Raw genomic sequence first — 15,609 nt, 5'->3', positions numbered from 1 at the left:
GTCTGCTCTGTCGTTTATTACCATCATGGCTGATCTCATCTCAGCCTCAACTCCACTTTCCTGCCACTCTCTCTCACCCTTCAACCCATTCCCAATTTAAAACCTTCTTGTTAAATTTACTCAATGTCCCAGCACCCTTCACACTCGAGAAGGAGGGGCTTGATTAGTTCAGTTGGCTAGATGATTGGTGAGTGAAACCAACAGCATGGGTTCAATTCCTACACCAGCTGAGGTTACCAAGATGGACTCTCGTTCTCAACCTCTCACCTTGCCTGAGGTGCGGTGATCCTCAGGTTAAAAGACCAGCAGTCATCTCTCTCTCTCTAATGAGAGAGCAGGCTTATGGTCTGGTAAGTCTACGATGACTGTTCCTTTACTGCACTCTGCGATTTGGAATTCCACAGATTCACAGCCCTTTGTGAGAAGCATCAATCCAGCAAGCCTCACCTGAACCAGTTCCAAAGCATTAGCTTCTCACTTAAATAAGGAGACCAAAACTGCACACTGTATTTGGGAGGTGGGCTTATTAACGCTCTGTCACAGTGAAATGTTATTTTCTTACTGTTATGTTAAATCCCTCTCTTAATAAACAATAGCATTCCATTTGGTCTCCTTAATCGTTTGTGGTATCTGCAAACTAGCTTCCTGTGACTCATGCAGTAGTTTGATGTTCTGATATAACTGGATATCTTTTCCTGACTCCCTTGTGAGTTAAACTCCCAAAATCTTAAAGCACTGGAGACTGTTTCATGGACTCAGCTCCACTTATCCACCCGCTCACCAAAACCCTTAATTCCTTTACTGTTCAAATAGTTATCTGTCATTGCCTGAAAAAAATTCAACACAGTAACCTCAACAACTTCACTGGGCAGGGAATTCCACAGATTCACAACCCTCTGGGTGAAGACATTCCTCCTCTGCTCAGTCCTAAATCCTACTCCCTGTTATTTTGAGGCCATGCCTCCTAGTTCTAGTTTCACCCGCCAGTGGAAACAACCTCCCTGATTCTATCTTATCTATTCCCGTCATAATTTTGTATGCTTCTATAAGACACCCCCTCATTCTTCTGAATTCCAAAATGCATAATCCCAGTGTACTCAACCTCGAAGTAAAAAAACGAAAAAAATTGGGAATGCTGTAAGTCAGAAAATCAAAAACAGAAATTGCTGGAAAAGCTCAGCAGGTCTGGCAGCACCTGTGGAGAGAAATCAGAGTTAAAGCTTCAGGTTAAGTTCTGAGGAAGGGTCACTCAACCTGAAAGGTAAACTCTGATTTCTCTCCACCAGTGCAGCCAGTCCTGATGAGCTTTTCCAGCTATTTCTGTATTTGAACTCAATTTCATTCCAGCGTTAGCTCTTAGTATAAGCTACTCAATTAGTTCCACTGCCCAGCTCTTTCTCTGTTCCATTCTGTTCATGGGATGCCCTGCCAGTAGCAGTGGTGGACTCTCCCTCTTTATGGGCATTTAAATGGGCATTGGATAGGCATATGGAGGATAGTGGGCTAGTGTAGGTTAGGTGGGCTTGGATCGGCGCAACATCGAGGGCCAAAGGGCCTGTACTGCGCTGTATGTTTCTATGTTCTATGTTCTATGTATCATAACAACCTCCAGCACGGTGGACGAGTCGTTAGCACTGCTGCCTCACAGGGCAGGGACCCAGGTTCAATTCCAGCCACAGGTGACTGTCTGTATGGAGTTTACACATTCTCCCCGTGTCTGCATGGGTTTCCTCCCACAGTCCAAAGATGTGCAGATTAGGTTGAAATGTCCAAGGGAAATTGCCCATAGTGTTCTGGGATGTAGCTTAGGAGCATTATTCAGGGGAAATGTAAAGTAATAGAGGTAGGGGAATGGGTCTGGGTGGATACTCTTCAGAGGGTCAATGTGGACAGGTTTGGCCAATTGGCCTGTGTCTGCACTGCAGAGATTTTATGATTTGTGAGGATCAAATGTTGCCTGTGGTTCTTCTACCACTCTTATCAGTGAAAATATTTTCTCCTTATTTAGTCACTGTAATGTTGAACACCTCCATCATATCATTCACTTACTCTTTTTTTCTCTAGGCTGTATACATAGCCGAAACACGTCATTCCTGGTATCACTCTAAGTAAAATAAAAATGTCATTGGCTAAATGAAGACAGAGAGTTTGGTTTAATTTCAGTAGTTTTATTGAAAAATGCCTCTTTCATTTCAGAAATAAATAGGAAATTTAGGCTGTGAAATTCACAATCTGCAGTTACAAATATGAAGCAGCAATTCTATATCCATAGTCTTGCAAACAGATTCCAACTGCATTCGAGTTTCTGAAAACACTATATTCTGGTAAAGGTTCCATACTAAATATACATCACAGACATGCATTTCCACCACCCTTTGTAACAGATCTGCTGAGAACCAGCACATTTATATTTAAAGTTTTAATGTAAAAAAAAAAGTTATAAGCAGTGTTAAGTACTGTATTGGTAGGTACAATGATTTTAAGCAGTATTTGTTTTAAGAGTGTGTTGCACCTAATTCTTGATTTAACCAGCTGATACACTTGTAAGATAAAGTAACATATTCCTAATAGGATTATAACTGAAAATACAGATAAACTATATAATTGGAATGTAGTAGACAAGCTTGTCGTATTTAAATAGCATTTGAAATGCTAACTTGGGATAAAGTTGCAGAGTAACCATTGTGAAGGGTGAGTATTGAGTGCCATTGGAAGGAAGGGTAGGAGACTGTCTATGGTGTGGATCAATGTGGGCATTTTTTTTGTTTTTTTTCTATTTTGAAAAAAAATATTGATTATAGGATTTTTTTTGGGTTTTTTTTTAGCGCAGTGTAAATAAAGTGAACAGAGGCACAGTTAAAACCAATCTCTGCAGGTTGAGACCAACAGAACAGGTGAGTTACTACATAGAAGCATATACACAACAGTGGAAAGTGACAGATTGAGATTACACAGGCGTTAGGTTCATTTTGCATCAGTCACATGTGCAAGAGTCCTGGCTTTCAAACATTCGTAGGGAAGGGGGCAGGGTAAAAAATTAGCTTGATTGTCAATGTTAAGAAAAGTTATTGCTGCTTAGTATTTCTTGCAAAGATGTAAATGCAGTTTGTACAGGGCACAGGGCTGGGATGGGACAGTTGTCTCCCTGTATGATATCCCAACTCTTTGCAATTGGAAGTTTCTGACTTTTGCTATTCCCCAGTGCACCATTACAGTTACAAGAGGTATAGATAAGGAAGAGCTCTCATTATTTGTTCAGTAACATTAAAAGAAATGTGAGTTGAAAAGGAGCATCCTTGTGCTGTGGTTGGAATGAGAATAAAGTTATCTTTTACTGGTCATAGCCAACACCAAAATTAAGTGGTTACAAGTCAAACTAACACAGGTTTGCTCAAATTTAAAAGCACAGAGATGATCTGCAGATGTGAATGTCGCAACAAAAGAAAGATTGAAAGTTTAGTTCATATAAAACCACTCCATGCCCTCCCCTGTTTTTGGTATTGGATAAATGATGGTCGTTCCTCATGAATAGGCTCGGCTAAATCCAGGCGACTGAATTTCAGTTTCAATTTGGTCTTCTTCCTCTTCCCTTTCTATGGGTACAACATGGGTTTCTGGTCGATAAGGTTGCGGCTCGTATGGTCCTGGTTGGAAATATGGGTCTAATATAACAAACACTATATTTGGCAATCACCAATGCTCTTGTTTAGACATGCATTTGACATGTCATAGGCAAGTTAAATTCTTATAACATATACATTTTACATATATATATATTTGTAGGCACATTCATCTGGAAATGAGGCTTTAGCTCAATTATACTATTTTCTAACAAAGTAGTGGGGTGGTTAAAATTGCTTTCTTTTCAATCGTTATTAATATTTATAAAAACAAGAAGAGATTTTTTTTGTTGGAACAAAAGAAGCAATAATTGCACAGAATGTATAATCAACACTATGTAGTGACAGGGCAGTTGAAATCATGCTGTGCTGTTGTAGTAAGGGGCTGCTTTAACAAAGTTGCTGAGCCGAATGTTAAAATGTATGTCATATGAATTTCTCAGCTTGATCATTACTAATACAGAACACTACGATTTGAACTGCCCATGGCTGTTTAAAAATTATCCATTAACTTCAAAACAATAACATGAAAGAGAATCATTCAATGGCGATTACAGTTTTAACTAAAGACCACAATAGTAAAATGGAAAGAGCAGACAAAAATAAGTGTCAGCAAACATAGAAACACGAGAGAGACGGGAAACAAAGTGAAAAGCAATGGTGGGTGCACTGCTAAAACTTAAGTTTCGAATTCACTAATCAAATGCTGGCAGAGGGAGCACAGGTCAAAGGCAGAGCTGAAATTCCAACCCATGCTTACTTGTGACTGTGAATGCTCAAAATTTGTGGTGCTGCTCCTGTACTACAAGCTTCTGTCCAGGTGGAATGCCACAACAGTTATGCCACATGGTATTCCTTCTGCCAATCATGCATGATTGCACAAAACCTATGTTCTTTCTAGCTGATCAATACTTCCAAAAGAAATAATTTGCATTGCGAAGTTCAAGAAACCTGAAACAGAAATCATTTTTCCTAATGTCCCACCATTGAAATGTTTTGGGGTTGAAGTCAGTCTCTTCCAACAGCACAAGATGGATAATAGTGAATTTTTAAGCCAGTTTTACACTCTGCCTAATTTTCCATTCCGTTGGATAAGAAATTCAGCCAGGGCATAGAACAGACTGCCAATTTGCCATCACCCATCTTGCAGCTGAGACTGGTTTTAACTCTACTTTTTCCATTGACATTTGTTGGTATTCTCAGTGTTCTAGTACAGTTTCAGGTGGGCGGTTCCTATCTAAAGCAAGTAGCAAGCAGCAGGCCCGAACGCAGAAGCCGGTTTACTAGATGTTACAGCTGGTGTGGGTTGTAATTCAGTTCGAACCTTTGCGGTGCCGCAATTAGTTATTTACAGAAACAATACGACAAAGTAATTTGAACATTCCAGGCTAAAAAGTCTGTGTTTTGTTTTGTAGCTGTAGTTTGTAAAATGGTGTATCTCCACAAGGTTAGTAGTAAGTTTAAGCCTTGTTCGTGAGTGAGACTTTTTTTTTGCTTCACGATGAAACAGCCTTAAAAGGACAGGCATCTGACGTCTGTTTCATATATAGAAACTGCAAACTCTCTTAGTTTAGTAGGTGTGTCTTTCTGTCTCCTTACGAAGAACTGATGGTCAACAGAGTTCGTTAAATCAACTCCTGGTGAATTTTCCAAAAAGGCTCATTTCTTATTAAGCTCGGGAACAAATATTTCAGAAACAGGGCTTTTCGGTTTTTGTGAACATCATGGGTAACCTAGTAAAATTTATCCGGAACCTGAAACAGGTTAAGAATGTTGTTAGTTTTGGGAAAAATTGCTATATATTTTTGTTTTTTTCTGCAGTGGAGAATAAATGAGCTATTTCTGTTTTGTTTTTAATTACTCAGAACAAAAATCAAACACATAACATCACAATAATTAGACTGTTAACATATCTGGGCTGCCCAGATTTTTTGACGTTCTGGTTGGTGCTAAGTTGTAGTCAGTCTTGTGACATAACAGCTACTTTCAAACAAACAGCTTGTCTTCCATCAATACAAATCGGGGTAGAACGCAAGGTCACTAGAATCAGAGCACTAAGAATATTAAAGTTCGCTTTGTCAATACTTTAATTGCAATTGCTATTTAAAGCAGTATATTTGAACTATTGACGACAGGCGAAAACATTACTTTTTTTTGCCCGAAATTATAAAATAAATTGGACTTTACGGTCTTAAGTTATATCTAAATATTAACTTTTTTTTAGTTCCTTTAGGTTTTTTTATAATCAGATTGAGAGTTTTATACTTTGTTAATTTTTGTTAAAATATGGTTATTTTTATAAGATTGGTTACAAACATAATGCCTCTATTTAGGGATCAGTCAGTAGCTGCAAAACTCTTTTATAATTGCAACAATTTGTTTGTTCCTTTTATTCAGAGCCAGCTTTCTCTGTGATTCGAGCAGAGCTTAGTTCCAGCAACAATTTGACCTGAAATGCTGCAGTGCTGAGTTAGGAGGTCATATATATAAAATGGATCACTCAGGGATTAATAGCCAGAAGGGAAGGGGAGCCTTAACTCAGAGATTTGGAGAAGAATGGAAAGCTTACATTGGGTTCTTGAGGGAGGGGAAGCTCTGGACATTGGATTGGTGAGTAAAAACAAGTCGTAGGTATAGATTTGATGGATCATTAGAAACTGCACAATGAGGTTGATGGCTGAAGGGGAACTGATGGAGATAAGGCTACTCTACAAATACTGAGTTGGTTGGAAGAGGATTCATTTCAACTGGCTACTTTCAATTCACTTGCTAGGCTGCATAAACTTTACTGGGACTATTTGATCCTGGTTTCTGAAAGTTTGACGAAAATTCAAAATTTTGAGACGTGAGCCAAGTCAGTCGCAAGAAAACTGGTACAAATTACCAATAATTTGAATGTATTGGTTCATAACAGTGATAGAGAATTGAAAGACAAGAACAGTAATGCAGCTGGCAGGAAAGATATGCATTGGATATATTTAAGGATAGATTTTCAGGATGCCTTACAAAGATGTGCAGTGCCTTCTGGATCACTCTTTACAATTAACCTGGTCCCACATTGCTATCCAAGCAATAGATCTAGGCAGATACAAAGATATAATAGTTTACCCGCTGAAAAGGGACAATTATGTTATTTTTGCAAGGAATGCTTCCAGGCTTTAGTTTCCAAGAAATATCCAGATAACCAGTAAAATCCCACAAGAAGAATAAAGTTCTTGATATGGGATGGGGTCTAAGGGGAATATTCTGCTTACAGTAATCAATGCAAGAAGTTACACTGATGGATTAAAATCTGGTTTTACACCCTCCAGCTAATGGAGGAGGTTTATATGCTGAATTCTTCTGAGTTATACATATGGCTTTCTTTAAGAAGTACTTCATTGAAACAAATGTTTTTGTGTTTAGCTACAGACTGCTCTATATGTGCTCATCTTAACGTTGTAAAAATTGAGAAGGTGTAGTAAAGGTATATTTCTTCAAGCAAACCTTTTTGTGCAATTTTTCAATTGGGTAACTTTGGGGAATAATATGGTTCAAAAAAGAGGAAGGGATGTGTCAGTGCATCAGTGTTAATACAATTTGTTGCTGTGCAAGAGATTTCTCCATTAAGAAAGTTTTCAAGCATTTAATTTTAAGAAGATGGCACTTCTTAAAAATCTCAACACTTTCCCTTGCCTTCTGCTGGCCAGAAATCAAAAGGAATACTGAGGTCATATTGAGTTTAAAGGTAATTATCTTTGTTTAAACATGCAATACAAGTTAAATTGTCCAAAGTAACAGATGATCCATCTCCTTCCTCAAAAGAAGAGAAACTTGGAAAACTTTTATTCTTCATAAGTTTTTAACGATCAGTACAGCCACGTGTGAGTCTAGATTTATGTTTAATAATACTGATATTTTAGTAAAATACTTCAAGCCAACCAAGGCTGTTTAACAATGAAGTTTAAAATATTTTACTGTTGAAATATTATTTTTCTATCTAAAGAAAATAAAATTTCATTCATGATTACACTTTATTGCTGCTTTAGTTAACAAATAGCCTGTCAATGTTCTGAAGAGATTGGTCTCCTTGAATCTGAGCTAATGACATTTTTGCCAGACAATAAGCCAAAATCTGTGGGGTCGTTTTCAGTATCTCTCAGACAGGTCTCACTGCATTGGTGTTTCCCTTTCAGGGCTCCCTCTTTCTTAGCTTTGAGATTGGACTTATGCCTATTGTTTGTTAATATACATTAAAGAGATGGAGGTTGATTTGGCTCAGTTGGCTGGATGGTTGGTTTGTGATGCCTGGCTTCAGTCCCACACCAGCTGAAGATACCATGAAGGACTCTCCTTCTCAACATCCCCCCCCTCACCTGAGGTATTGTCACCCTCAGGTTAAACCACCAAATAGTCATTTCTGTCTAATGAGAAAGCAGGAGGTCTGGTAAGACTATGGCAATTTAACTTGACTGAAAGGGGTAAATGCAAGTAAAATATTTTCCCTGGTTGGGAAGCCTAAAACCCGGGAGCATCGTTGATAGATAATGTGGGGGCAGGGAGCACTTTGGTTGGAGATAAGAGCTAAGTATTTAACTCAGAGAATTGTGGATCTTTGGAATTCATGGCTTTGGAGGGCTGCCTTTGAGTTTGTTTAATCTTGAGATTGATAGATTTCTGAATAATGGTGCTGTACAGGGTTATAGGGATGGAGTGGATAAACGTTTGAACAGCCATGATTGTATTGAATGGTGGAGAAGGCTCAATGGGCTGAATGGCCTACTCCTGTCCCTATAGTCATGTGATGATACCTGATCATGTGCTATTGATTCAAGTTTCATCTGCTTGCAAACATTACTCCACCCAAACTTTGCTTTTTGTATCTTTGCACATGGGTTTAGCCAGCAGTTGTAATGACTGAAGTTGTAAGAGCCACAGGTGCAAGCCCAGAACTACGAATTAATCCAGGCAGAAAACAATTAGGAAAGCAAACACACAGTTGGGAGTACAAGGCGAAAGGTCTTATTGCAAGAATATAGGGTCGTGGTGAAATTATACGTGGTGTTGCGTACAATTCTTCTCTCCTTATACTGAAGGAATCCTCAGAAGGACTGATTTCTGGGATGAAATCAGCTGTTCAGAGAAATTGAGAAGAATAGGTCTGACAGTTAGAAGTTATTATTGAAACATACAAAATTCATACGGTGTTAACCAATTAGAAGCTGAGAAAATATTTCTCCTGGGTGGGGAAGGTAGCACGAAGGATCATGATCACAGATGAAGGGTGGCCCATTTAGAACTGGGAAGGGGACCAATGTCTTCACTCAAAGGGTTCTATCCGAGAAACCTATGGATGCTCAATCAGTTGGTGAGCTTAAGTCAGAGGTCAAGAGATTTGTGGATATTAAGGCAATCAAAGATGTAGGAATAGTGCATGAAGGTGGAGTTGAATTAGAAGATCAACTATTATCTGAATGAATGATACAGCAGGCTCAAGGGGCCGAATGGCCTCCTATTACTTGTATCCCTTAAGCCTTTATGTTGACAATTCAACTGAGCAAAGTGTCAGAATCACACAGTACAATAAAATTGTACATTTGGGCTGTCATGCCTGTGCTGATTTTTTGATAGGGCCAGTCAATTATCCCACTATTTCTCTGTTGACCTGCAAATCATTTTTCCAATTCTCCCTTGGAAATTATGATTGAATCCGCTTCCACCGCCTTCCAGGTCAGAACAACTCTTTGCATAAAGAGCAGGCTTTCCTTATTTCCTTCCTTTTCCTTTGGGGAAATATCTAAACTTATGCTCTGTGCTAATTCTTCCTGTCAGCAAAGGAAACAGTTTTGCCTTATTTCCTCAATTTCACACTCACAATTTCAAGCACCTCTCGTGAATCTGGATGGAGAACAATTACAGTTTCTCCAGTGTTTGCACTTTACTATGATCCCTGGAACCATGTGAGTAAATCTCCTCTGCACCCCTTCCAAAGCCATGACATCTCTTCTACACAGTGGTGCCTAAAATTAAATACTATACTCCAAATGAGGTCTAAGTAGTGATTTATAAAGGTTTAGGAACTTTTGCCAAGTGAAATTATAGTCAAGTGCTCTGGAGTGGTGGGTAGCTTTAGTAATTGACAGAAATTACCCAGATCATTATTTGTTTCTCAAAAGCTAAGGTGACAGCTTGTATTTTGTTTGAGTTTTCAGGGTATCAGTTACAAGAATCTAAGAATTGCGACTGGGACTGTGCTGTGGGTTGTGGTCGATTCTCCTCCTCCTGACTTGGTCTTTCCACTCATGTTCCTGAGATCATGTGGATTTCTCTTACACTCACGGTCATCCAGCTTCATGGACACTGCTCCCATAACCTCTTCACCAAACCTCAATGACTAACAGCCCAAATAGGCAGGTCGTACACCTTACTGAACACTCCTCTCTACTAGGAGACAATCATTTTGGATTAGCTTCCTTAAACACAATGACTAACCAAGAATACATTTCACCACTACCTTGTGGTAACCTACTACGTTACTTTGTTACTTCCTAGTTTAGATGCTTTTTAAAAATAATAGTCAAATTTATATCAGCAGCCACTGGATCATTTAGCAAATGTTCCTGCCACTCCATAAGTTTAAAGAAAGAAAAGTTACAGCCTTATAAATCTTTGCAATGGATGCTTCTCTTGTTCTCTTTAATCTCTTGCCTGGGGTGCAGTTAGGTCTCATGCATTGCAAGGTCCAGGACAGAATGGTCGACTGACCATTCTCCAGTTTACTGAGGTGTAAACTCTTTACTTGCCTACCGAGTGGTTAGTTTACAAATTATATAAGAAGCTCATTAGATTTTAGTGCCTCAGTTTAATTCAAGTTAATTAATCGTGTTAAATTTCTTTTAAAAGGTTGTTTATAGAATAGTTATAAAAGCAGTTAAAAATAATTTCACCCAAATCAGCCGTGTTTAAAGGTTTTAAAGAATGTTGCCTGATGTCAATCACTTACCGACTTTAAAAACCCGTCACAATTGTTGCACTAATTCTGAAGATTGCAACCTACCTGGATAACCATTGTAGGGAATGCCTGCACACATCGAGGAATCACAGTAACCAGGTGGACCAGCTGGACCCCGAGACCCATATCGCCCTGGACGACCTGGTGGTCCAATTGGCCCCCTTGGACCTGGAGGACCTGTGGGACCAGTTCTTGATTGTCCTGGTGGGCCTATGATTAAACGCAGAGAGTCATTGAGTCATAGAGATGTACAGCACAGAAACAGACCTGTCAGCCCAACTTGTTCACATCGACTGAATTAATCTAGTCCTATTTGCCAGCACTTGGCCCATATCCCTCTAAACCCTTCCTATTCTTCTATCCATACAGACACTTTTTAAATGTTGTAATTGTACCAGCCTCCACTGCTTCCTCTGGTAGCTCATTCCATATACACACCACCCTCTGCATGAAAACGTTTTCTCTTAAGTCCCTTTTAAATCTTTCCTCTTTCACCTTAAGCCTGTATCCCCTAGTTTTGGACTCCCCCACAACAGGGAAAAGACCTTGGCTATTCACCCTATCCATGCTCCTCATGATCTTTTAGACCTCTATAAGGTCACCCCTCAGCCTCTGACCCTCTGGAGATTAGTACAATCCTTCCATCGACCTTCTGTTTATAGAGTCATAGAGATGTACAGCACAGAAACAGACCCTTTGGTCAAACTCGTCCATGCTGACCAGATATCCTAACCTAATCTAGTCCCATTTGGCCCATATTCCTATTCATATACCCATCCAGATGCTTTTGAAATGTTGTAATCGTACCAACCTTTACCACTTCCCCTGGCAGCTCATTCCATTCACGCAACATCCTCTGAGTAAAAATGTTGCCCTTTATGACCGATTTGTATCTTTCCTCTCTCACCCTGAACCTATGCCCTCTAGTTTTGGACTCCCCTCCCCTGGGAAGAGACCTTGTCTATTTACCCTATACGTGCCCCTCGTGATTTTATAAACCTCTATAAGGTCACGTCTCAGCCTTCGACGCTCCAGGGAAAACAGCCCCAGCTTATTTAGCCTCTCCCTACAGCTCGAGCCTTCCAACCGTGGCAACATCCTTGTTAATCTCTCTGAACCTTTTCAAGTTGAACAAATCTTTCCAATAGGAGACATTTTATTTCCTATCCATTTTGTTTTCTATCACCTCTTCAGAAACATTGCTCCTTCCCCCACCAAAAAAAACAAACTCAACCTTTCCTTGTAGATCAGCCTGGAGACTGAGTTGGACTTTCATCTTTGAGTCAGTACCTCAGTGTGAGGAGTATTTCTGATTCCCAACTCAGCATTTTTTACACAAATTGACCTGGGAGAAAAGGTCAAGATAGCTGGCCTGTGATACATGGCTTTGGAAGTTAAGGAGGATTTCGAGCAATAAGGGACTAGCCTTTGAGATGGGTGCTAACCCTGAGGTTTGCACATTGGAAATGTCCTTTGAAGGATCCTTTTAAAGTAAAAAGTGACTACATCACCAGTGTGATCTGTGACTCTATTATATCAAATGGTTACTTAACTTCAATAATGGAGCACTCCTACTCCTGTCATTCTCTGGGTTTTCAGAATGGCAACTGGAAAGCATCAGTCACAGTTGGTCTTATTGGACATTTAATTAGTTCAAGTATCTACTTGATTTGTGTGGGGGCATTTACCCATTGTTTGCCCCCCTCCCCAACCCCAGCATACCCTGAAGAAACCTGATCCAAAAACGGCATGGGTACAAGAACCAGCTGACAATCCACCATGCCAGCTCATTCTGAGAAAATTGCTGACTCATCCACCTTGGTCCCAAACAGCCAGATGAAACTTAACCCTGAGGGTCTGCTGCTAGACACTGCACTATGGGAAGATGAATTGGGTACCGTGCACTTCTTAACACAAACATGCAGGCATGTACAACCACACAGGCAGGACTGTGAATATAGTGAAGACTGCAGACGCTGGAGGGTCAGAGTTGAAAAATGCGGTGCTGGAAAAGCACAGCAAGTCAGGCAGCATCCGAAAAGCAGGTTAAAGGGGAGCGTCTTAGGTCCAGCCACGGGCCGTGGAGGGGGTCATTAGGGCCGACTGTTTGCCCCTCTTCCATGGTTACGTTAGAGCCCGGGTGTCCCTGCCCTCCCCTTCACTGTATGATCACACAGCATTGCCCTTTGATGTGAAGGGCAGTGTTTGTCACTGGCCACCCGGGTGTTTTCCTATCTTCCTGGTGGTGGAAACTGAATAAAGATTTGTGCACTTTGTGTCTTTCACTGTGTCTCACACATATACACACACACCATGGGTGCTGGGGAAAAAATAAGCACTACCGCACTTAGGTGGTAGTGTGGGGGTTAATACAAAAAAAAGGAAAAAAAAGAAAAAAATAAACAGTAGATTAAGGGCACTGCTTGTCAAAAAAAAAGGGGAGCGTCTTAGGTCCAGGCAACGGGCCGTGGAGGGGGTCATTAGGGCCGACTGCTTGCCCCTCTTCCGTGGTTACGTTAGAGCCCGGGTGTCTCTGGAAAAGGAGCACGCGGTGTCCGATACCCTGGAGTTGTTCAGGGAGAGGTGGGCGCCGCAAGGAGTGGAGTGCATTATTTCCCCCTCCAACTCTATTTTGATTTAATCCCTGCCCTCCCCTTCACTGTATGATCACACAGCATTGCCCTTTGATGTGAAGGGCACTGCTTGTCACTGGCCACTCGGGTGTTTCCTATCTTCCTGGTGGTGGAAACGGAATAAAGATTCGTGCACCTTGTGTCTCTCACTGTGTCTCACACCTGCACACACACACCTGGATGCTGGGAAAAAAAATAAGCACTACCGCAGTTAGGCGGTAGTGTGGGGGAAAGAATAAAAAAGAACAGGAGAAAAAATAAATAAAGGGGAGTGCCTGAGATTCTGGCACTTGGAGAGCTGGCTCTGAATGAGCAGTACTAAGGTCAAGCACTGTGTAAATAAAAGAGTGACTTGGTGACAGGATACCAGCCTCTGTGGAGTTATTTCAGCTTTCTTCTTTCATTTTTATAATCCGGATGTTCGAACAACGGATGTTCAATGAATGGCTGTTCCCATCAAGAAATCACCTGTGGCAATTTTCACTAACTAGCACTAGTAAATTACCTAGATTTCTATTTGTTCAGATTATATGCACTACACACAATTTCTATCTAAATAATCATCCAAAGCCCTGATAAATGCCTCAATTCAGCCTGCCCCCACCACATTCCCAGGGCGCGCATTTACATGGATTCAAGATAGCTCTGACGCAGGGTGACTCTATGACTCTTTGTGAGCTCTCTACTACAGATCTTACTCTCACATTTCTTTCGGTCAGTTCAATCACCCTAAGATCTTTGTGTTTTTGTATGGTATGATGCACCTGTACTGCACACAGAACAAAACCTTTCACTGCACTGAAGTACATGTGACAATAATAAATCCAATCAAATCCAGACCCTAATTACTCGCTGTGTGAAAAAGTTATTCCTTGCCACTTTGCTCTCACCTCACTTTAAATCAATTTGGAAGGGAGAATGAAATCTTTTACACCTATCCATTACAAGAATAGCGGTTTTAAATGACTTGTGCTTTTACCCTTCTCTCCGTTCATTAACTTGGAAAACTCATATCTAACCCCAAACCTTACTGGCAGCTGTTCCCCATGCTGTCCAGACTGTTTTCATGTAATTCAAGAGCAGTTGCTTGCACGTTTCCACATTTGTTGTAAACAAAGCCACAAAACTAAACACCCCCATTCCCAACCTCACGGGGTCTCCCTTTTATCCTGCTACTGTAAATTAAAATTCTGACAATTGAAATGAAAAATGAGCCATTATTCACTTCATTTTTAAAAAATTTTCCATGAGCATTTGACTCCTATTTAACGATTGAACTATTCGCCTGTGGGTAGGAGGCTACACAGAAATGCATGGCTTTGCTTTTTTTTTAAATTATGAATTATGGCTACCTCAGGGGATAGCCTACCTTAAATAAATAAAACAAGGTAGCACCTTTGCTTCCCTCTGACCCATGAGTGGCTGATGTAATGCTTGTGTTGGAATGAGCCAAGTCATGGGTAACCAAACAACTCAACCTCTACTGCTGAGGACTCTGCAAACTACGTGCACTGCACATTTTGTGTTCCTCAACAGAAGAAACTTTTAGTACTCCTGGGACATCATATAATTCAGTTTTCTGCTAGCTACTGCTCATCAGGAACCAGCACTTTGCACCCTGGCTGAGTCCTTGTGCCAGTAGTGGAATTCTATCAAGGAAGGAGGCAAAAACGGGACATCTTCTAGAATTTGCAAATCGCAATTGTCTTCAGGAATTAAGAATCAATTTCCCAGTCACTGCTGCGTGCAAATGGGGACAACAAAACAAGTTTGTGGCAAAACAAAGAACAAACAAAGTTCTGCCAACTTGGTTTTGCCTTGAATAAATTATGATTTATCGTTCACATGGCAGAATGTTTGGGAAGGAGCTTTTGATATCTCTGCCAGAGAAGATGAGAGCTGTCTGGCCACAATTTGGCACAAAGATGACGACAGAGAGAAATTGTCCAAAGCTCATTCGGAATAATTGATTTTGGATCAGAAAATGCTGCATTTAATAGACATCCAATTTATTGCACAGCCAGCCAAATTAAAAATGGTACCCAAGATATACTGGCACTGGGGAGGGGGGTTACTCTGTTTGTTTGTCATTTAAATTGTGTGAAAACAGTGAAAACTTTGAGGATTTCACAACCTTTTTCATCATGCGATTTACATGTTGGGACCCAAACATGCAGGTGGTTCTTCTATAGCGTGATGGTTGCACTCTTGTGCAGCCCCACATTATAGTAAAATTGTGCTTTAGAAACAACGCTTAAAGTGCTGGCAACGTAATCGCATTACAGTCAATGCTCATTTTAAAAGTTCGCTCTTTGGAAACAGTGTCTCCAATTTGTCACTCGTGTAACAGCGAATTTGCGTCAAT

The 15,609-nt window shown here is 40.4% G+C and overlaps 1 protein-coding gene across 1 annotated transcript in view; it reads right to left on the bottom strand.

The window, feature by feature from the left end:
* Nucleotides 1–2,147: 2,147 nt before the first annotated feature.
* Nucleotides 2,148–15,609, bottom strand: part of LOC122552587 (collagen alpha-1(XII) chain-like) — a 275,375-nt gene continuing 261,913 nt past the window's right edge. Inside the window, exons 64-65 of the mRNA XM_087991107.1 lie at nt 10,657–10,821; nt 2,148–3,644 (exon numbers count right to left, since the gene is read on the bottom strand). Coding sequence (XP_087847233.1) covers nt 3,523–3,644; nt 10,657–10,821 — 287 coding nt within the window. The 3' untranslated portion in view covers nt 2,148–3,522. The remainder of the gene's footprint in view (nt 3,645–10,656; nt 10,822–15,609) is intronic.

The sequence above is a fragment of the Chiloscyllium plagiosum genome, unplaced genomic scaffold (assembly GCF_037043375.1).
Source record: "Chiloscyllium plagiosum isolate Xiang-an unplaced genomic scaffold, Cpla_swu_hap1 HiC_scaffold_10, whole genome shotgun sequence".
Taxonomy (NCBI): Eukaryota; Metazoa; Chordata; class Chondrichthyes; order Orectolobiformes; family Hemiscylliidae; genus Chiloscyllium; species Chiloscyllium plagiosum.
The sequence above is the reverse complement of the archived record's forward strand: the minus strand, read 5'-3'. Positions and strand labels throughout refer to the sequence as shown.